Source organism: Labrus mixtus, chromosome 5 (genome assembly GCF_963584025.1).
Source record: "Labrus mixtus chromosome 5, fLabMix1.1, whole genome shotgun sequence".
In the NCBI taxonomy this organism is placed as follows: Eukaryota; Metazoa; Chordata; class Actinopteri; order Labriformes; family Labridae; genus Labrus; species Labrus mixtus.
In genome coordinates, this window is record NC_083616.1 from 3,358,229 (window position 1) to 3,382,012 (window position 23,784).

The 23,784-nt window shown below is 41.0% G+C and overlaps 1 protein-coding gene across 3 annotated transcripts; it reads left to right on the forward strand.

Annotated features, from left to right (window-relative positions):
* Positions 1 to 8,018: 8,018 nt before the first annotated feature.
* Positions 8,019 to 22,059, forward strand: LOC132973751 (golgin subfamily A member 7-like). Of its 3 annotated transcripts, none has more exons than XM_061037339.1 (6): positions 8,019 to 8,252; positions 9,666 to 9,791; positions 14,549 to 14,701; positions 16,499 to 16,600; positions 17,871 to 17,923; positions 20,087 to 22,059. In XM_061037339.1, exons 1-5 carry the CDS (start codon positions 8,244 to 8,246, stop codon positions 17,910 to 17,912), a joined length of 432 nt encoding a protein of 143 aa, XP_060893322.1. In that variant the 5' UTR covers positions 8,019 to 8,243; the 3' UTR covers positions 17,913 to 17,923; positions 20,087 to 22,059. The 3 variants fall into 3 exon arrangements, with proteins under 3 accessions (XP_060893322.1, XP_060893319.1, XP_060893320.1); XM_061037337.1 differs by having other exon boundaries at positions 8,020 to 8,252; positions 20,084 to 22,059; XM_061037336.1 differs by lacking the exon at positions 20,087 to 22,059 and having other exon boundaries at positions 17,871 to 19,286.
* Positions 22,060 to 23,784: the final 1,725 nt, after the last annotated feature.

The window sequence follows — 23,784 nt, forward strand, 5'->3', positions numbered from 1 at the left end:
AAATACAAACGGAGCTTAATGTGGTTTCTGAAGAAGCCAAAAACTTTCCAAGCACGAACAAAGCACTAAATAAGTACAAATTGTGTTCCAGCAAAACATGTTAGCTTGAATTAATTTGAGTTAAAATGATTCAACTGCAGCAGCATTCGAAAAACAGCACGTGGGAAAATAAAAACAAGACGACAACTGTGGGGATGGTCGTAAAATTTGTCAAAAGAATCTGCATTTATGCCAGAAGAGATTTTAGTGCTTTATTAATAATGTTTTTTTCTCTGGTAATGTTAATAACCAAAGGGGAATTCTTCCAGTTATGCGATTTAATTTTTCCATGGTTGTTAATCAGGAAAGCATGCTGTTCTGCGTTCAGTCATCCTCCACAACTGATGGTTTCTCTGTGAAAATGGGGAGTGAATTAAAGAAATAAGTAATGATTCAATACTGAGTAACTACTCCTTACAATGCCTCACTTAGTTAAAGGTCATATATCATCCTCCTTTTCAACTAGTTTAAATAAGTCTCAGAGATCCTCAAAACATGTGTGTGAAGTTTCTTGTTCTAAATCCACTCTGATCCTGTATTTGATCATGTCTATAAACCCCTCTATTTCAGCCCTGCTCAGAACAGGCTGTTTCTGTGTCTGTACCTTTAAATATGTAAATGAGCTGTGTCTGACCACGCCCCCTCTCTGGAAGGGCTTGGGTATCTCAGGCTTTCTTGCTCCATGTCCTATTGTTTACGGTGAGAAGGCAGACTCAGAGGACAGAACAAACACCTAGCTGTGGGAGTGTCACCCACCTGGGGGAGGAGTTACTGCCCTTTGTGATGTCATGAAGGGAAAATCTCCAAACGGTCTGTTTGAGCACACATTTTCTGAAAAGTGGAGCAGGCAGAAGAAGGAGAGGATGGACTTTTCACTCATCATTGGGGGGTTTGTAGACAGACTAGAGACACATATTAGTGTTAGAGAAACATGATGAAGTGGATTTTGCAGAATATGTGACCTTTAAGTAATCCTTCACTACTCCATAATATTTGATGGGAAGTTACTCACTATCTACCTATTAACTGATGGTTAACTCGTAGTTACTTCCTTATTTGTTCCCCAGTAGCTATTCAGAATTTGTGTACCGTAATGTGTTTCCTTATTAAGCTTCATACATTTTAAAGTAACATTTTGAACTCACATGCACGCTGGTGTTTCATGATCAAGAGTAGGTAAGTGTTTGGTTAAGACGGCTTAAGCTGTTCTCACGTGCAAAAATCTCCTGAAAACACCTCAATATTTGTGCTGAACTGCATGTGTGAACACAAACAACTTAATTTTTTAAGTTACTATTTTGGGCGTTATGCCTCTGTTGAAGTGAGGGCAGTGATTAGAGTAGGAAACCAGGATGAGAGAGGAATGGGGAATGACATGCAGTTAGGTGGCCAGGGTCAGAGTTGAATACAGGCTACAGGATTCAGGGACTTCAGTCTCTGTACATGGTATGTCCGGCACCCAAAAAAGGCCTAATTTTTAACCCTGACTTTATCCTGCCAGGTGCCAGCCCCCTAGAAAACTATCTGCAAGAATACAGGTTGAGCTAATGTAAGCATGCAGCAGAAACCTGTCAGGAAAATTCACCACTATAGGGAGCGGACAGGGGTGATGATGTTTATATAGTGCAACCGGTGGGATACAGGGTTTTTTTTATCACTTGTTTGTTCATACTGTGAATACATCTTATGACACGTAGCATAGATATAAAGGCAAAAACTGTCATCATAGCGTCAGATGCCGTTGCAGCGTCTGTCATGTATATTCTAGGTTTGATGATTATTTCCAAAGAAGTTCCTTTTTTTGTTCTAATTCTTGCCTTTTGTGTGTCATCTCTTGTTCAACCTCTTGCCCTTGTTCTGTTTAATTTCTGAGTGTTTCCTGTTTTATTTTGTAGTTCTTGCCCTACTGTTTAATTTCCTGCCTTGTGTGTGATTGGAAGCCCAACCCTGATTGTCTTCACTTCAGTATTTAGTCACAGCAGTCTTGATTACTGCAGTGTCTAATGAGTCTCTGTGTCACTTCCCTTCAGTGTCAGTCCGTCGTCATACCTTCTCCGTGTCGCCTTGTGTAGATTTTTCTCATAGCTCTTGTTTTTTGGTTTTCCCTGTGTTTGGAGTTTGGTTTTTGGACCTTCAAAAGGAAGTACGTTTTGGGAAAATCCTTTTTGCGTCATATCCTGCCTCCTGAGACCCCCACCCCCCCTCCCCTTCAACAGTGAAAGTTTTATACTCCAAGATACATCTGTGAATAGATAACTCAGTAAGATGTCATGGCTTCCTGAAAAAAGTTCATACGATGCAAAAGGAGACGGCTGAATGTTGATATCCTTCTGGTCTAACTGAAGCTTTCCTTTGACATAAGAGGGCCCTTTAAATCCAAAGGACTACAAGAGGGAGATTCCCAGCCATGCAGTTCCCAGCCCCTGCAGCACCATGGGAAAGCAAGCCAAGTGAGCGTGGGTCAGGTCAACCTTGTCTCCTCGTCTGGCTGTCAAACTAACGGTACCTTCCTCTCTGGCTTCCAGCAATATCAGTCACAGCAAAGACTGCCGAGTGCATTGGCACAGAGGGGTGGAAAAGCAATTAAATCAAACATGGGTGAGTAGCTGCAGGACAAATGCCTCGTCAGCGTTTTTCAGCTCCGCCAGAGAAAAGCTGGTGTTTTTTTTTCTTCTCCTGAAGGGTTACTGAAAGAGAGTATTGAAAGTTGAAGAAGAAAAAAACCCTTCGAAAGAGAGCTAAGACATTTCATTTTGTGTCCCAAGCAGGAGTCAGAAAAAGGGTTAACAGAGACATTGGCCCGATTCAGAGCCCCTTTTCTTCCCCAGTGATGGCCTAAAAACTTGGGTCAGACACCTACTCCAACCTCTGACCCTCTGATTCACGTCTTGTCGTAATTACCTTTGCGCATCAACCCCTTGGCCACCCCCACTCAAAGACATTGTCACAATTTTTCCTTTTCAATTGTCTGTCACTCACTCTCTTATGGGCCTTTTAAGTGGGCGTATATGGTTTCTTTTTCCATTTGTATTTATTTATTTATCCTGCCTGAAGAGGTGGGGGGTGTCTGGCCCCAGAAACAGGGAGTCTTTGTTTGGGCTTGTTTCACATGGATATAACTCCCCTGCGCCTCCCTCCCTCCCTCCCTCCTCCTCCTCTTCTGCCCCCCTGACTTCTATCCAACTCCAAATAGCCAGACCCCATGGATTTGTTTGGGGGCTTGAGGGCAGCTGATTTCAGAGTCATTGTACATGGCATTACCATAGCTATTGACCAATCAATGAGACTTTTCTCCTTTCTTTCTGTGGACCACTGAGGGGCTCTTAAGCGCTCCCTGTAAAGGACATGCTGCATACTGTAACACACCATGTTCAACTTTGCTTCCATTAAAGTGCTTTTTTATATCACTCAACTTTTGATTTTGTTCCATTTTACATTTCCCCTTAGAACATGAAAAACGTCAAAACTTTGTTTGGCAGAGACCTCAAACATGTATGTTCCATATCGGGCTTTCACACTTTCACACTTGAAAAACTCCTGATATTTTCCAGAGGAGATGTATGTTTGAATCCAAACAATTTCTCCCGCTAGCCCCCTACAGCAAGACTGAGTGAGCTGATGTGAGAACGCAGCCGGATATTAAATGGAGAATTCACCTCGAGCCAATAGGAGGGGGGGATGATGTTAATATCCTGTGACTGCTGCACGGTGCATAAACTGTATGCACATGAGTCGCGACCGCTACGATCTCTGTGCAGGTAATTAAACGACTGCATTATGTTTTCTGTTCGTCAGTATGTTGTTTTCCACTCTTTTTGTTGATGTTGTCATTCTTCATGTACTTCATGTAGCATTGATACAAAGGCAAATATTTCATTATAGCATCATAAAGCGGACTCTGTTGCTCCATCCGCTACTTCCGTGTTGTTTTTTTACTTGACATATTACCTCAGGAGACCAATGGTACAAGACAACTGGGCCTAGTGTGAGTGCGCCCTTACAACAGACACACAAGGCTCAGATAAGTGGTGTTGGGTCCCCTTCCCCAGTAGCTCAGTCTGTTGGGACTTGGGTTGAAAATCAGAGGGTTGCTGGTTCAGGTCCTGGTGCGGACCAAGTCTGGGAGTTGGTCTGGTAGCTGGAGAGGTGCCAGGTCACTTCCTGAGGAGCACTGCCAAGGTGAGCAAGGCATCGAAACCTCAACTGCTCGGGCGCTCTTTCATGTGCAGCTGCTCACTCTGACATCTCTCCATTACTGCATGTTGATAAGATCCTGTTTGTGCATGCATGTGTGTGTTTCAGCCTGTGTGTGTGAAGCATGTTCAATAAGTGTAAAAGTAACTTCCCTTCGAAGGATTAATCAAGGAAATCTTCTTTCTTCTTTATCTTTCAAACACACACAATGGAACATCATCAACAACTCTTCATTTAACTTGCACAGTGTTTTTGTTAGAGATCATTCAGTTCACTTTTTCAATAAATCCAACACAGAATGCTTCCCCAGTGAGGTCCAGAGATCGGACTGCTCAGGCTGTGTGTGTGTGTGTGTGTGTGTGTGTGTGTGTGTGTGTGTGTGTGTGTGTGAGAGAGAGTCAGCCCACCTCCAGCATGCTACTGCAGAGAGCGAAAAGGAGAGCAGATATCACCTGTGCCAATAAGCTCTGGCACTGTTCACACAAGCCACTCCAACACATCTCCCCCGCTACAGATCAGCCTACCAACACCCCACTACCACATGAACTTACTCACTCCCAGCAGAAAACAAAGTTCCAAGGCAAGGCAAAAAGAATCCCAAAGACAGGGAATAAAATATAAACTTGGCTGCTGTCACATGTTTTTCTTAAAGATAAACACAATCAGTCTTCCAGACAGCTTGGTATGCACATGTTACTCATTCAGATTTCATGTTTCTAATGAAGATCGTAATAACAGCAGTATTAGGAGAGAACTACGGTTTGCTTTGATCAGTCTAATTTTTTGTTTTTCGTAGAGGGTTGACAATGAGTGCATGTGGTTGTAGTTGCTAAGGGTACAAACAGCAATAAGACGTCCTGAAAATCTCATGCAACCAATCCCCTGTGGTATAACAAATGACTGTTACTGGCTGAATATTCTTAGGGCCTGTGTATCTTCTTCTGTCTTCTTTCAAGGTCCAATACCCTAGCATATTTGGAAAATGATATTCCGTTTTGGACGCCCCTCGGTTTGCCAGATATGAGAGCAGTTATCAGGTCAAACCAACAGGTGTTGCAGCGATGGAAGCAGCAAGAGAAGTGGTTCAGATACGACACAGATACTGAACGTTTTGCACTGAAACAATGTGAGAAACAACTAAAACTCCAACTAAATATTTTTGAATTTTCAAGGTATCACTTTAATGTGTTGAACTCCGGCAGCAATAATCTATTTATGAGACAGACTATTGATTTATGATAACATTTCATCAGGACATGATAATATTAAATTACTGGCACTAGTTTGGATGAACTTGCCCTCTTAAACAGAGACAGGGTATCCTTGGTGACTGCACTCACCCGGTTTACACAGAGTCCTAGCTGCTGCCATCTGGTCGCAGATATCCTTTGCCTTTGCTGTAGGTGCAGGACGTTCAGATTAAAAGATTCATTGGTCCCTGGTACCATTAGTCTCCTCAACAGCATCATGTAAACCCCTTGATGTGTGTATTTTAGTGTTAATTGGGTGAATTTCAGTTTTTTCTTTTCACTGCTGGATGTAAAGCAAATTGGCCCTCAGGCAAGTTTACCTTGACTTTGGGCTGCTGGTGGAGCAGTGGTTAGTGCATGCGCCCTATGTACGGAGGCTATAGTCCTCATAGTGGGCGGCCCAGGTTCAAATCCGACCTGTGGCTCCTTCCCCGCATGTGATTCCCCTCTCTCTCAAAAAGCCCCAAAATTAAAACCTTTAAAAGTTTATCTTGACCTTGATATGATCTTTTTGTGATCAAATCTTTTATTTCCACATTAAATATCACATCATGAGTCGTTCATATATATCGTCTTCATCTCTCCGTTTCTGTATCATCTTGTAAAAGAATCTTAGGTGTCACAACATTTGTGGATAGAGGTTTAAAGCATGAAACCAAATAAAATACGAGAACACTGTGAGCACAGTTATTAAGTGTTTACTCAGTTTAATTCAAGTATTGCATATACAGCCTCAAGGAGAAATTGTATCTTTTGACACTGTCTTCAAATTGTGGTGAGAAAATCCCCATGATGATTCACTCCTGTCTTTGAAGTGAGGAGTTTTATTAAGTCAGTCCCTGATTCAATAAACACTCAGCGCTCGAGTCGAGATGTGAGTAATTATGGTTCATCGTGCTCTTCAGATGAAATCATCATAAAATTAAAAATTACCAGAGGAACATAAACGGATTCATGGAAAATGTTTGCCTTAAGTGTATATTTGATGTTCTAGGAAAAAGCTACTGACTGAACCTTTGAAGGAAAAGTTAAGTTGTTATTTATTTTGAAAGCATTGAGGTAAAGACTCAGGGCTTTTTTTTTTTATCTGTAAGGCCAGGAACATCTGCCTCTCTTGAGTATTATTAGGACTTATGGTGCATTCATGTGATGTCGGACACATCGGAAAAAATAGTTTCCGAGTTGTAAAATTCACATGAACACCTGCTCAAGTCGGAAAAACAACTCGGAAACTCAGAAAAGAATTAGTTGCCCGACTTGACGTCAGAATCGGCATCACATGAGGGGCAGAATATGTTCTGTTAATGTTAACATACTTTTTATTATTGCACATCAACTATTTGCTCAAATATAACGTATCAACAGCATCAACGCTGTTTTTTGCTGTTGTTACAACAATCTGACTTTCCCAACTGATATCACCTGAAGTCAGAAGAACGACTTCCCAACTCGGAAACTTGGACCATCCGAGCAGCACATGAATGCAGCAATAATTCTGTTGTGGAAACAGAAACCAACACTGAGTGCACATTCAGTGGAATGTTTTCCTCTGAATTCATTTTTAATCGAATCAAACGGACACCAATGAACTTGAGAGGGACATTTAAATTGTTTTAGTCTTTTAAACAACAAATACTTTGACCATTTTTAAACTATTTAAAAATAATTATGTCTCATGTTCTGTGTTAAAATGTGCATTACTGTTCTTACCTTTTATTAATTATTTGTGTGCATTTCATTTCAATGCATTCAACATCAGTCACCCTGGAAAGCCTTAAAGTGTAGGCCTTCAGGAGATGATCACATACTGAGGCTTACATTTCCACCTGATAGTTTAGAAGTGAAGAAGTAGAAGCCTTTTGGAGGCGAGGTGAAACGTCTTCAAGATCTTCCACTAGTCCAGTTGTTTTTGGATCAAGCATTGACCGATACCTGGATGACTGAGAACCTACACAGACATCTGTGTGTGATCCATTAAAGCGACAAGTTGATATCAAAGTCACATTATATCTGAATGTATGTAACGTAAATAAAAATGTGATCGGATGAATCCCTATTGAAACTGAAGGCAAAGTATATAAATATACAAAAGTACATGCCTATAATAGTCCGGATAATCTGTTTGGTCAGATTCTCTCAGGGCATAAAAACTGAACCCCAGTTTTGCTCCCTCTCTCTCTCTCTCTCTCTCTCTCTCTCTCTCTCTCTTGATCACTCTTTTACAATAAACAGCCTACATATTACTTGCAGTCAAATCTTGTGTCCTTCCCATATTGATGACAGGTGTCTTTATTCATCAAAATGTGGTAAGCTAGAGGTATAAAGCAGAGTGCTCATAGCACTTTATGCCCAAGCACTTTCTTATATTTTATTATTATTATTTGGTTTTATACAGAAACCCCCGAAGTCCAAAAAATACAAGATATTATCTACTTTTGCGCACAAGTTATTTATTTGACTTTTTTTGGACTTCAGGGGCTCCGTAGCTTTATATATCCGGGTGTATATGGTGTATACACGTTTTTTTAAGTCTGTCTGATTTGAGGAGAAGCGCACTTCGCTCCCATGTATTATGAGAGTCTGTTATGAAAGCGACATTAAATTAAAACTTGGATCTTGAAAACCAAAGTGCCCGATAGTGTTGAAGCCTTTTTATGCTGAACAGCTCTGAACAACCGGAACGCTTGTGATCATACAGTGTTTCCCCCGGAAGGATTATTTCGTGGTACCGCAGCTAGCAAAAGATAAACAAAGTTCAACATGGCAGAGGTAAGCAAAAATATGCCCTTAAACCTCGTTTTTTCAGACTTGTGTGAACAATAGAATCATATTTTCACACCTCGCATGTGTGAAATGTTTGAATAGGAAACCGGAAGGAGTCGCCGTAAATCTGTGTAACGCTAAATATCTTTATATTTATTAAATGTCACAAGGCAGCGTCAGCAGAGTGTTTATTTATTTCACTGAGGAGCTAACATTGTAATGCAGTGTTGTTGTATTTGTTTTATATATTTATAATTCACACACGGTTAGTTACAAGAAAGGGAAGGAAGAGGCTGAGACACATCACAATAACCAAACATGCTGACAACATAAACATGCTTTCTTTCGTCACGGTTTGATTTAACCAGGAAAGTAAAAAATACAGATTTTCAAGAGAGTCCTGGCCAAGAGATGCAGCAGCACAATTTACAGAGTATTACACAAACAAGGAGCAGCCAAACATACAAATACACCCCCCCCCCCCCTTTATAATTAGACATTAAAAGACACATTACTAATTGAAACATTCAAGATCGCCCACAAAACACATCATGGAGTCATTTCACATCCTCTTAACACCGTCCAATGAGAGCAGCCCGCTCAGTTTCAGCTCTTCTTGAAACGTGTTCAAAGTAAAGGCAGCTGCAAACTTAAACACCTTTCCCCCCAGTTCAGTTCAGTTCTTTGGACCAGACAGCAAGACAAGGTCCTGGGATCATAGATTACAAGTGCCTGTACTCTTCTGACTGATGGAGGTCAGAAGGTATCAAGGTACTAGACCTAAGATGGACTCGTAGATACGCCAGTGTTTCAAGTTTCAAGATTCAAAACACGTATTGTTAATCACATAGTGACAGGAAATGACCTTTGTTGAGGCTCAATAACATAAAAACATACAAACATTCACACTAAGACTCACAGTAAGTCATAAAATAGCAAAAAGTTCCATAAATAGGTAAAAACACATTTGCACAGCATGTAAATGTTTGGGTCTACATACGGTCGAAGGAGTCTATCCGACACATGCAAACAACTGATGAGTAAGGATTTAAACAGTGATGAACCTCAGAGCGCCATGATACACAGCGTCCAGAGAATGTAAGCTTTGTGATGAGGCGTGCATGTATAAAACATCACCGGATAGTTGGTGACAATGTGTAATATTTATATAAGCCGTGGGTCTAATAATGACCTAACTTAAGATCAATCAATTCATCTTTATTTGTATACGATCAATTCATAACAGATGTCATCTCAAGACAGTGTGTGTGTGTGTGTGTGTGTGTGTGTGTGTGTGTGTGTGTGTGTGTGTGTGTGTGTGTGTGTGTGTGTGTGTGTGTGTGTGTGTGTGTGTGTGTGTGTGTGTGTGTGTGTGTGTGTGTGTAATGACCATGTTTTCACCTTCATGTTTTTTCACAGACTCACAGCTTGCAGGACTTGAGGCAACAGCCGGCAGTAGCTGCTAAAGTTTTCCTTCAGAGAGATTATACCCATGGCACCATGTGCCAATTCCAAACCAAGTTCCCCTCAGAGCTGGAGACCCGGGTGAGAGACACCTTTACATTTGACTTTTTGTGACTTGTTCAATCACATTTAGACAACAGTCTTTACCCACTTGTACCCAGCGATGGTTCAGTCTATTGGGTCTCATTCACCAATTTCTTTTTAAGAATTTTAGTACAAATTTTCTTCAGTTATTCTTAAGAAGATTTCTAAGAAGTCTCTCCATCAGATTCATCAACGTTTTCTTAAATGACTGAATTGTTCTCAGCTGTGTTCTTATTTTGTTGTGTTCGTAAGTTGAAAGCGTGTGCCTGTTGTTCCCAATTACCGCCCACTAATGCCCATAAAAGGGCATGAGTGCAGGCCACTTTCTCACTGATGGAGCGCTTCAATGAATGAAGCTGCAGACCATGTTTTTACTGCTGCTGTGTAGTCCACTCAGAGTTCTCATTGGGAAGATGCCCACATCATTGAATCTCCGTATCACGTTGTCACTCCTGCCATGCCGACTCCAAGCACTCTGATGTAAATTCACCTGTAGGCTTTGTGTCATGATGGAGACAGAGCACTGGTGGGTCTCATACTGTCTCATGACATTTATCTAAATGTTGCTAAATGGTTCATCTCATCTGTAGCTTATGGCTTCACTTTGGTTCACTAACAAAGTCTCTGACTGGAAGCAGCCTCACTGTTTAGTTAGCACATCGTTAAAACGCGAGCTGACATCAGCAGAACGGTGGAAAGATGAGGAGGGAGGCTCCTAACGTCTCATTGGACTCATTAACTCAAATGATGAATCACACTACAGATCACAGGTACCAAACTTATTCAGACGGAGTGAGTTAAACAATCTAATCCTGAACGCCTCCAAAACCAAGGAGTTAGTCATTGATTTCAGACGGGAAAGGGTATCCCATCCTCCCATCATCATAAACGGAGAGGCAGTTTAGATGGTGATGAGTTTTACGTTTCTTGGTGTCACTATTTCAGATGACCTCAGCTGGCACTTAAACACCAGTAACATCGTCAAGAAGTCCAAACAGCATCTCTTCTTCTTCAGGAAATTAAAAATAATTTAGGTTAAACTGACACATCCTACATACCTTTTACAGGAGTGTTATTGAAAGCACCCTCAGCAGCTCGCTGACAGTCTGGTTTGGTAACCTCACTGCAGGAGAAAAAATCCTGAAAGAAAGTAGTTCGCTGTGCAGGTCGGATGATGGTCTGAGGTCTCAGCCTGCCATCTCTAGAAGAGATTTATAGTGCTAGGCTCCTGTCACATGCCCTCAGCATTACCAGGGATCATCCTGCTGCAAGTCTTTTTGTTCCTCTTCCCTCAGGCAGACGGTATCGCTCTGTTAAATGCACTTCGTCCCATCATGCAAATAGTGTCTTGTATGTTTCTCATGTGGCCTTACTGTCTCTGTTTTTCTTCTTCCTTTTTATTTATATTTATATTGCTTTTTTTTAAACTTACTGTCCTGTGTCTTTGTCCAAGTGTACTGTCTACCTCCTGCACATGTTTTCCAATGTGGTTTTTATGCTGCAAATGGCAAAAAACTGCACTGAACTGAACTGAGTCTGACATGTTTGATCAACAGAAACATCAACATGAGGTCATTTTTAAATTAAGTTAGAATCCCTGAGATTCAGTTCATCTAAACTTCAAAATCTGCACTCCATTTCCTCGGGTCCACAGCAGTACACCCGCCAAGTCTGACGTCCTTCAGACGAATGGTTGTGTAGAAACTTGACTAACAAACACACACACACACACACACACACACACACACACACACACACACACACACACACACACAGATTCCTGGATTTATAGATAGATGTGTGTTATGCTACCAGATTTCAAATCTCTGAGCCAGGCTTAACTGTCATAGGACTAAGGTGGACTGGTTTAAAAAAAAAACCCAAAAAACAACGGAAATTGTGATATTATCGAAATATTCTTAATTAATTCTCTCATTATATAAAAAAACGAAATGATGGAATCTATTCTCTTTGTCGATTAATATTCATATCATCTTCATCTTCTAAATCCTGACGTGTTGGTCTCGGCACATAAAGGACAACAGCACTCTTCCTCAGGTTCTTGATCTTGGTCCACCTCATCTGGGTCTTCACCTGAGCTTTCACTCTCTGTCTCTTTTTCTAGACTCTCATCTTGACGTCCGGACGTCCAATTAAAGATTGTGTGCTTTTCTTGTTAAAATAAATAATCTCTGCTCTGAAAACTCACTCAAATGTTCCTAAAAAAAATTAAAATAATACATTCAAAAAGATTTTAATTAAAAAACCATGCTTACCTGTCTTTCCATAAAATGTGCTAGCTGGAATGGTAGCCATTTTGAAAGATCTTTGAAAGCCGTCACACCCCCACATGTGATGTCATTTTAAAGCCACAGTTACCCTCTTTAAAGAGCAACAGTATTTAAAGTCAGGGTTGGTCTTGGAACTAGACATTCAAAGATGCAGCAGTGTCTTTCTTTTCCATCACCGTGACTACAGGGAGACACTGAGGAGGCTCCCAGATAAGAAAAAAAAAGGTGAACGAATATTCTTTAAAGCTACGTTAAAGCAGCAGATGCTTTTATCCAAAGCGACGGTACATCAGAGAGTAAGTACAAGACAAACAAGGATCTAGAGAGGAGGAGACAACGTCAGGAAATGCAAACAAACAGCTTTAAGTCTGATCAGACACACAGGTACTGACAAGAAGTGACCAGAGGCAAAGCACAACATCGACAGCTGTTCTTGAGAGCTCTAATCAGCATCAAAACCATCCTAAATATCATCATCATCAAACAAGACCATCATCATCAATAACATCATTTAGTGTGTAGGTTGTTCATAAAGAGCTGGGTCTTTAGCTTTTCCTTAAAGGTGCAAAGTCACTCTGCAGATCAAATGGAGGTTGGTAGTTGATTTCACCACCGGGGGAAGATTGATCACGGGACGTTGTGGTAACATTGGATAAAAATGTGCCTTTAACAGTCAGTGCATTGAACTTTTTATATCCAGTACGCTTAATCCTGAGCTTACATAACCGTGGAAAACAAGCACTGCGCTGGGATGCATCCTTTAAGCCCTCTGTAACTCACTGATTTTTAAGTGATATTTATGGTCTTGTCTTGGTCTTGGTCTTGACTTTGTCTCCGTCCCTAAAGCCCTAAAGATAGACAGATAGATTGATTACTAAATGTCTCGGAGCACTCTGGTCTCAGGTATGTCTTGGTCTCAGTTGGTGTGGTCTTGACTGTAACACTAGATAAAGTGAAGGGCAGTCCTACTTCCCAGAGAGAGAAGACTCATATTGATGAAGAACAAACCATTTGCTTTCTTGTCTCTGTAGCTTATGAATGCTTATAAAAATGTATTCTGTCGAGCTACTTTGTGGCTTTCATTCCCATTTATTAATTTCTCTTTGTGAGCAGGCTTTCAGAACGTCTTATAAAATAATTCAAGTTCTCTGAGCCAACACGATCTTTATCCAAGCATTTGATTTTGCCAGACTGCCAAGATTGAGTTTTGCAGGAGTTCCAACGCTGTATACTCACATTCTTGCAGGTAATTATTGTGTGGGAGGTATGATTTTCTGTGGCTCACTCCCATTTAAATGCTTTTGCAGGATAACTGCCAAGGAACTGGGGAAGTAGTCAGTGCAATAAATGTATCTGGCAGAGAGCTTGTCAAATGAATCAAGGTGTTGTTAACATTGTACCAAGTGAAAGAGAATACTCCCTTCACCTCTTGGATTTGTAAACCCAGTTCAGCCCTGAGCTCTTTATCTTTTCAATGCTTAAATATCGCTGCTTTAGATGTCATACAAAGACGCTCAGGTGAAGCGATGTAGATGAAATCACAGCCTGTAAATTAAAAAGAGAAAACAGTCTCAAAGCGCTGCTTCACCACTGATGTGTTGGAGCGTTTTGGTTGCATTCCTTGTGCACAAAGGAGCAGAACATTGCGGGTTGAGAGAGGCGGAGGAGGCCTTGGATGTTTCCTTGTCTGGTCTAGAGAATCTTTCTTTTCCCCTCGCTAGAGGATCATTTAAAACAGGCTGAGAGTCCTTCGGTTCTCCTCGCTCCTGTCTTCTCTGCAGCAAGCCTTTGTTGGAGAAATTCTTTGTCTTCAGAATCAGTTTTTACTGTATTTACACATACAAGGAGCTTGACTTGATATTTCAGCAAACATTTAAAAATAGTAAGAAGCTATAAAACAACAGTGCTGCTGCTGACAGGGAACTTCAATACAATAAAAATATCTAATAAAAGAAATATAAAGGAAACCATACAAAAGATGCAATGGAGGATTTGGACAGTTGTGCACGATGAACAGTGCAAATATCTTCCAGTATAAATCTCCTCACAGTGTGCGTTAATGTTATGCATAAAATCAGATTCAGCTGTCACATTACAGGACTGTTCTGGCCTCATTCTCTGGCTAAAATAACCATATAGATTATGTTCTAAAGTGCCCCTGTGTGTGACCTGTTTACAGCACTGTTGTGCTGTAATAAAAATCACATCACAGAGGATATGGACATGACATCTGATCATTAAAGGAGACGTTTTATATGTGGAAAATAAGCCTATGATACTCTTGATGTTTCATCAAACTCCCCATTTATGAAGACGCAATGATGGTTTAAGACAAGATGAGAAACCCTTCATAAGCGATTACAGATAGAGCTCACTCAGATAGTTGTAATAAAGGTGTGGTTCTGTGTCCCTCTGAGGAGGCTTACCTTTTGAAATGTCTTTATGTTTCCGTGTATTTCTCAGATTGACAAGCAGCAGTTTGAGGAGACCGTGCAGACCCTGAACAACCTGTACACTGAAGCAGAGAAGCTGGGGAGCCAATCATTAATCGAAGGCTGTCTGGCGTGCCTTACAGCATACACAGTCTTCCTGTGTATGGAGACCCACTATGAGAAGGTGAGACACATTTCACCTGCTCGCATGTAGAAACTAAGAAGTAATGCTACTGCATGTGGGACTTCAGTGAAGTTGTTTTTTAGCATACTCAATCAGATCATATCCCAAAGCTTGAACGTGGTCATGTGACATAAATAGAAGAATCAGAAATACTTCATTAATCCCAGAGGGAAAATTAGCTCTCTACAGTTTCTCTTAAAGAAGGAATGTGAAACATGTTAAACATAAATACAGAGTCATGACTGTCTACAATGAGTGAGAAGCTCGAGTCCCGCTGTCTGTGTTGTTGTCAGAGTTGTGTTTACATGGACGGGACGGCCGACTTCTCCTCTTGTGTATAAAAGCTGTTTTAGTCAAGAACTAGAGAAAAGAATAATAATTAGGTTGACTTGTTTGAATACACAGATTTCAGCTGATTGTGATCTTGTGGATTCCCTGGACCATGAAAACAAGTTAATCGAGATTAAACGATTACGGTGCCGCATGAGCACATGATAAGTCGTGCTCTTTTTGTCCATAGGTTTTTTTTCATGTGTAGTAAATGTTTCAGAGTTCTTGTTGTCATATTTTGGTACACGCTACTACCTCAAAAACATAATCAATTTATGATTCAGTCCGCATGTGTTCCGCGGATCAATCGGCTGAACAGAGTTTTACCCGACTTTCACACAGAAACGTGTCATAAAGTTTTGATATTTCATTTTCTATGTACGATGTAGACTTTGTTTTCCAAAGCTGTCACACCATCAGATATTTTGCTAGGTCTGAGGTGTGTGTCTGAGGTGTGTATTGGAGAGGTACACCCGCAGGTGAGGGTGTTAATTCTTGACTGACTCTTCTCCATGGGGCCCGCAGAACTTAACCTATCTCTGTGCAGTGGTGGGATCAATCCTGCCATGTATGTTTGCCCAGGAGAAAGACTTTGCAAAGGTTTAAATTCCTGCCTGCTCTGCTCACTTTACTGGAACCCATTCAGTTCCTTGTAGCCTGTTGCTGCTTCCTTGGTGTCGATGACTGGCTCAGGTTCCAGAGAAGATATAGGTTGGTAAGGATTTTCTTGTGCATCTTAAATTCAGAGTTCAGCTGAGCTTGTTGCTGCACATACTCCTGTGTTTGTTGATTTGGGTTAACATGTTGCATGTTGTCCAGTCGGGGCTGTTATGTGTTTCCACATTCTTGCACGCTGACACCTCGAGCTTGAGCCTCAGCTGGTGCTCCTGCAGCGTCTCAGTGAAGCTCCCAGTATGTCTTCCATTGTTGGCTCGACAGGAACTGCAATGTCTGATGAGCTTTCTGATTCTCATCACACGTTGAACTAAAGTTCAGTCTGTCTCACCTCTTCAAAGCGCGATGGGATCGATGCCTTTTACAATCCTGCCCTCGCTGAACGTTGGAGTTTGGTTTGGCAAATAGACAAACAACTCCTTGTAAAATGAGTGACATTCTCTTTCACATTTTTAGTGCAATACAGGCACTAACAACATCCTGTAAAGCTACCTTACCGATGTACACAAACTTTACAGTAAGTCCTTGATGCTAACACATAATGAAGATTGCAATTCGGGGGCTAACAGAGCAGCATTGCAAAACTTTTACTGATAAAAGCCGTTGATTTTAAATAACTGACAACATCGTTTACATGATGTCGTTGGATTTAGGAAAGGAAACTTTTTATTGATTGACCCACGGAAAGTTAGTGTTTGTGATCTTGTCTAAAAACACATGGAAAAGATTCTGATTCCAGTGTTTTGTTTTCTATGATAATTGTAATTTTTATTCTGTGTACCTTTTTTTTAGGTTTTGAAGAAGATCGCAAAGTTCATTCAGGAGCAGAATGACAAGATCTACGCACCCAGAGGCCTCCTGCTCACAGATCCCATCGAGAGAGGCCTGCGAGTCGTATCCTTCCCTCCACTCTCTCTTTGTGGCTGAATCATTTTGGTTTGGTTCTCCTTGTTTCCGCTGAGCCTGTTAAAAGCAATAGTGGAGTAGATATACATTCAGATCGCCAACCTTACAAACAAATCAAAGGCACAGACGAGGATCAAAGCAACATTGGTTTTTACAGTTTTATAAAATGGTTATTGGTACGCAGAGTGAAGATGTAAAGGAATGATGTCATCCCCGGAGATCTGAAAACGTCAAAGTGCATTAATCACAGCTAGTAAAAGGAGTTTTGCTATGACCTACTAGATGCAACAATTTACAGGCCATCTGCCCCCACATTATAATTCCCTTTCACCGCTGGGCGAAAATAAAAAGCAGCAGTCCAGGCAGCTTCCAGGAAATCCAGCGGCATGTCGGGATATCCGGTAAAGAAAAAGAAAAAAGGCAGTTAAAAGTATGTAATCAAAAGCATCTGCATAAAATCGTCTGGTACACACACAGCTTGGCTTTGCCGTGTGTGTGTGTGTGTGTATGTATATGTGGTGTGGGTGACTCAAGATCACGATTAATTGTAATTGGCTTGAAATGCTGAATGAGGGAGAGCAGAGTCTGAACGAGATCGTCCTCAACAGAAAGATGGAAACTTGTATTACTTACAGTTTCATGATGTGATCCAAGTACTTACCTGAACACATCCCTCCTAGTATGAGGCGGGTTCCCAAACTTTTCAGCTGGTGACCACCAAATCAAGGGTGCAAGAGACTCCCCCCCACACATACACACACACACACACGCACTGTCCCTGGAGATGGTTAAAGGTCACATATTATACAAAATCCACCTCCCCATGTCCCTGTAACTCTAACATGTGTCTCTAGTCTGTCTACAAACCCCCCAATGATGAGAAAAGTCCATCCTCTCCATCTTCTGCCTGCTCCACTTTTCAGAAAATGTGTGCTCAAACAGGCTGTTTGGAGATCTTCCCTTCATGACATCACAAAGGGCAGTAGCCCCTCCCCCAGGTGGGTGACACTCCCACAGCTAGGTGTTTGTTCTGCCCTCTGAGTCTGCCTTCTCACCGTAAACAATAGGACATGGAGCAAGAAAGCCTGAGCCACCCAAGCCCTTCCAGAGAGGGGGCGTGGTCAAACACAGCTCATTTACATATTTAAAGGTACAGACACAGAAACAGCCTCTTCTGAACAGGGCTCTGAGACTTATTTAAACTTGGTTATAATTATATATTGCTTCAAACACTTTACCTTGACTGACTTCTTCAAAGATTGAGGTCACCATTTTTGAAGACAGGAGTCTGACTAGATAAGAGCGTCCACGGTGAGTTTCATGGTTAAATTCTTTGTCTTCAGTTTGCAAATTAAAGTAAAGAATGTATTTTACTTTAGACAGTTCTTACAGCATAAACATCAGGACTGTATGTCAAATAAGACTTTCTACTTCTGATAAACATTTGTGTCTGGGTTAGAGTTTGGGGCGGCAGTAGCTCAGTCTGTAGGGACTGGGGGGGTTGCTGGTTCAAGTCCCGGTGTGGACCAAATCTGGAAATTGGTCTGGTAGCTGGAAGGGTGCCAGTTCACAGTCCGAGCACTGCAGAGGTTCAAGGCACTGAACCCCCAACAGCTCAGGCTCTCTTTCATGTGCACTCTGACATCTTAAATATCTTATTCTCCCTCAAGTGTACATCATAGCACAGGGAAGAGTTTTTTCATGTTGGAGACATCACAGTGGTAGACCACGATCATACTGAAAAGTATTTTTTATGGAGGCTGATCAGGGTCCACATAGCTCTGTAAAGAAGACAGCAGTCTCAGGAAGAGGAAGACATAACTCATAAAAACATGTCCTATATAGAATATTTTGTTTGGCAGCTGTTTTGAGCTCGTACATTTTTGTGGATGGATAAAGCATTAGCGTGCTGACGAGATGCAAACAGGGATTCAACCTTTAATTTCAGAATCCTGCTGAGCGCAGCAGAACACACACACACACACATCCAACTGATGAATGACAAGCAAGGACGTTTTATTAGGAGTTGTTGAGAGAAGAGCACATTGGAGGCAGGAAAGCAGAGCCAGGGAGCAGACGGAGCACTGATCCATCCTGCAGGAGAGGTTTTATATTCCTGTTTTAAATGTAAATCTCCTCCAGTCGTAAACAACAGAAACAACCTGTCCTCATGCTGCATCCTTTTCCAGCCGTTAATCTCTTCTATGATCCCTAACTGTGACCAGGTTAGCAAAGCCCCTTGTTGACTTCTGCACATGAGCAGAACTGTGTCTGTATCTCTACAGTATAATGACGTCATGTTGGATTTCATTTTTTTTATTTTAAACACTTTAATCATCCCGAGGGAAATCAGACTTTTCTGTTGTCATGAGCCACTCCACACACACACACACACACACACACACACACACAAACAGGACCTTTAGACATGGATTAGGAGAGAGATGTCAGAGTGATGGAGCAGCTCAGGGACTGACCCCCCCCCCCCCCCCCCCCAGCAGTTTGGAGTTCAGCGTCCTTTGGGGGGTAAACTGGCACCTCTCCAGCAACTAGCAGGCTGTTTTCAAAAAGCTCCTACTGCATACAACTGTCGAACACAATGAGTACGCAGCATGTAGTGCATACTGCGATCAACAGTAGTACGTAGTCTGACTGCCAGTCGGTGGTTATTTTGCAGGATGTGGAATGAGGATTTAAAAAACAGCCCACAGTGTGTGCAATGTGGCGTCCCCTTACAGTCTGAAAAAAGCTGACAAGTGATCCATTCTCATGGTTTTTAGAATCCAAAACAGATAATGTGTGTTTGTGGGATTATATCCTGTTCCGGTGGACGTTGCTGTCTGTCATTTAGATCTCTGACCTGGTGCTTTGCATTGTGGGAAACATGACACGAGGGAGATTTGTCTGATGCATACTCTCCATTTTTTTCCAAACCAGTACACATCCGGGTATTTTTATCATACTGCAGATCTCGCATTTACCCGCATACTGCATTTGGCCAAATCAGTACGTAGCATAGTAGGCGGTTTCAAAAACACACCCCATTTCCATACTTGTTTTATACCAACTCCTGAGACTTGAACCCGGGACACAGTAGTTCCCATTTTCAAACCCAACCCCACCACTCTCTCAGGCTCTCATGTAATATACTTCTCTTTAAAGGAGGGCGATCAAATCGAACCGTGATTCTAAGTGAGTCTGCAGCACCACCAACAAGCTGATGAAGCCGCCTGTGTCCATTTCAAATGTCAAACTCCAAACTTGATTTGTATAAAAACCGATGATGCCGGTTAGCAGCAGCAGCACCTGTGGCTGACAGGCAGCCTGCAGACATTGTGACAGTGCGAGCAGCAGCTGTCCAGGGTTACTCAGGTGTGCTGAACACGTGTACAGGACAGAGTCAGTGTTAATGTGATAACCCAAACTCTCTGTTGTGAAAAAGGTCACTAACTTGTCTCCACATCTCTACAGCAGCTGTTCGTCTGAGTGAAACTGCAGGGCCGTGACCAGACAGCACACCCCCCCCCCCCTGCTGAGGACCACCCTGCACCCTTAATACTGCGTCTGTACAATCTGTCCCTGACCCCACTTTCTATCAAATGAATGACGAGCTTGATATTTAAGTATTATTCCATCATTCTTACTGAAATCCCTTTACCCATTAATAGTCTGTTATATTCTGATATGTTGTCGGAGAAGACTTATTGACGTCCTTAAAGCAATTACACTTTTTTAGTTTTTGACGACAGTTAACCATGAACATAATAATGTACACTCCTCTTGGAATAATGTAGCCGACACACAGGGTATCTTTTTATTTTTTATTTTTTACGAGCGATAATGAAGCTCATCCACGACCTTTAATGCTTTAAGTGACCGTCTCTGGTTATCATGTGATTCGCTGCATGTATCGAACTTCACAAAGCACTTGCAGCAGTGCTTTGTTTATTTTCACGTCTTATTGCACGCTTCCTTTGTAGCTTTTATGCCTTACTGCCAATTTCCACACTTTTGGCACGCCTCCTGTGGAAACAGGAGAATAAGAGCGGCAGTGAAGAGCCCCGTAGTGCGTGTGATTATGTGGAAATCGGCAGTTTAAGTGAACTAAACTGAACTCTGTCAGGATCGTTACATTCCAGTAAAGATGTCAGATTGTAACAGAAATGTAAATCTTTGAATCAGGAGATTATTTATGAAGACTGAAACTTGTCTTTGAGCATGTGATGTTGTTCATGCTCATTTTATGTCCTTTCTTTGGATTTTTATTTTTCTGTTCTGTGCACAATTCAGTGACTACTTTAGGTTGTTTAGTCTCATAAACTGTTGTCCTGCCTTTGACCTGAGCATTAGAAGGACTCGTGTTGGTCGATGGTGCCTGTAACTGCGTTGAATGTTTCCAGTGTTAGTCTAAAGATCTGATCAAGTGATTTCATGATTTTTTAGTGATATCCTGAAGAAAGTGATCGTCACAGTTCTGCCTTTGGAGGGGGCGGAGAGAGTCTCTTGTATCTTATTGCATCATTCACTTTTATTTCTCCTCCGCTTAAGCAGTATATGAGGAATGCTTTGTAGACTACAAAGGAGTCTTAGGGCCACATTAATGGGGAACAAATCTGAGATTTAGAGAATACATTTACTAGAATAAAGTTGTTTTAGTCTATAGTTCTGTCAGAAGAGGAGCAGCCGCCTGTATGTAAATGAGGAACGTGGAGCATCTTGTGAAGTTATACTTTAGTAGATGTTTGACTAATGAGGAAATACTTATGCACATCAGCATTATCATGAATATCAGGAACCTGAAAATATACTGAAAGAAACTGGAGTTTGTCTGAAAAGAGAACCACACAGACTCTTCTGATACAACCTTTCAGAATAATAATTTTATTTGTGGGCTAATTTAAATTGATGAATTTAATGTCCTAAATGTATGACTTGAATCTTGAAATGTTAGAAAACAAATTCTTTAACGTGGCCTTAATACTCCGTCGTAGTATATTTTGAATAGGAGGATGAAAACAAAGTACAAATGCCTATTTAAGATTTTCCCTTCATGACATCACAAAGGGCAGTAACCCCTCCCCCAGGTGGGTGACACTCCCACAGCTAGGTGTTTGTTCTGCCCTCTGAGTCTGCCTTCTCACCGTAAACAATAGGACATGGAGCGTGAAAGCACAGAACCACACAAGCCCTTCCAGAGAGGGGGCGTGGTCAGACACAGCTCATTTACATATTTAAAGGTACAGACACAGAAACAGCCTGTTCTGAGCAGGGCTGAAATAGAGGGGTTTATAGACATGATCAAATACAGGATCAGAGTGGATTTAGAACAAGAAACTTCACACACATGTTTTGAGGAGCTCTGAGACTTATTTACACTGATTGAAGAGGAGGAGGATATGTGACCTTTAAATCATGTTGATGACATCTTGGCATTTTCAAATCAACAGTCATAATATTACATGAATGTTCTGAGGTATTTAAAGCTTATTATGTTTGACTTTGAAGTAACTTCATGTGTAAGTAAAGATATTTGAGGGCCTTTGCTAATGATTCAACAGTGATGTTAATTTCTTAATGTTTTTGTTTTTGACTGATGTTTTGTAACGACTCTGATTTACTCTGCACTTTATGTATCCTGATTTATTTTATATGTTCCTCTCTCAGTTCAAATCCAGTGTTTGTTTAAGCTAAATCTTGCATGCCAATAAAAAAATGTTTACATATTTTACACCCTGCTGCCTTCTGCTGTTTAGTTTGTCTTCGACAGTGAACACATTTCAATAACGTCACTGACGACCTGAGAAAATAGATCCCACACTTATGTTGCTGCTGCTCATCGTCTCTAAAGCTTAAGATGTATCTGCAGAAAGAGAGCATGACAAAGATGTGATTCTTTCAACCACTTCTCCTGGCTGAAAGGCAAGTTTTTAAAAACTCCTTCAAAGAATCACACGTTTCCTTAGATAACATCTACCACAGGTCTGGTTTTTTTAGACAAAGATGTTAAAGAAAGTTAGAGTTGTTCATTTTTCAAAAACTAGCATGATGTTGAAAGCAGCGCCCCCTCCCCTCTGTGCTCCCTCTAAAGCTTTCTTTGTTCCTTTTTCAGAGAACATGAGTTATTAATTTCTGTTAGGACCTAAAGACAATTTCAACCAAAATCTTAAAAAGTGGATCTGGAGAAAATAAGGACCCTGCCTTTAAAGAACAAAAGTTACATAGCTAAAATAACAACAAAATGACTAATAAAAAGGCTCTGGGTGCTTCTGTTATAGATTTTGGCCATGATTTTTGGTCTGTTGGTAATAAAATTAAAATACTTACAGCGTAGACTACGGTTTGATTTAGTGCAGCGGTGCCGTTTTCTTTTCAAATTGAGAACACACTTGACAAATGTTCAGAGGGACTGAAACGTTGTATTTTTTTCTAATTACCTGGTGATACTTAGCAAGAGTAATGGGATTTTTTCTTTTCAAGCAATAGTTTGTTGTCCTATAAACTTATTTCCTTATGAGATAGTTGCAAGTGTGAACAACTTAAAAGATAAAAATTGCTATTTGAATTCAACCCTGCTTTTATTTTGAAATAAAGTGAGGACCTTCTGGTAGATGGAAGGTTTTAGAGGACACAGGTTAGGACTTTAACTTAAGCACAGAAACAGGAAGTGGTTAGGGATCACAAACTATAGTTTGAAGAAACTTTAGAAAGAAGAAACTAAAGAAATTCCATTTCCTATTCAAAGCAATAAAATTAATTAATTAAAATGCATAAAACTATTTAAACTATTTTAAAGGAATGTCTCAGAAGTCACATCAAAACAGGAAGCAGCAACACCTGTCAGGTTTTCAAATTAAATGTTTTAAACTGAGGTGTATAAGGGTCATTCTTTTGATCACATAGAAGGAGCTGTTCCATCTTGTCTGAAGGTCGGCATGGAGACAAGTTGTGGGCACTTCTTGCAGATCTGTCTGAATGTCGTCAAAGTGAGACTGTTCGAGATGAGAATGTTTAAAGTGTCTAAACATATGTCGTGATCAGTGACATGGATTGGTGCTGTAATTATGATATCCGATCTGTAAATTAAGTCAATATCAGACCTGATGCTGATATAAGATCAGATCTGTCCCATCTCTAGTCATAAGGTGGATATGACTTTGGACTCGTCAGCTGAG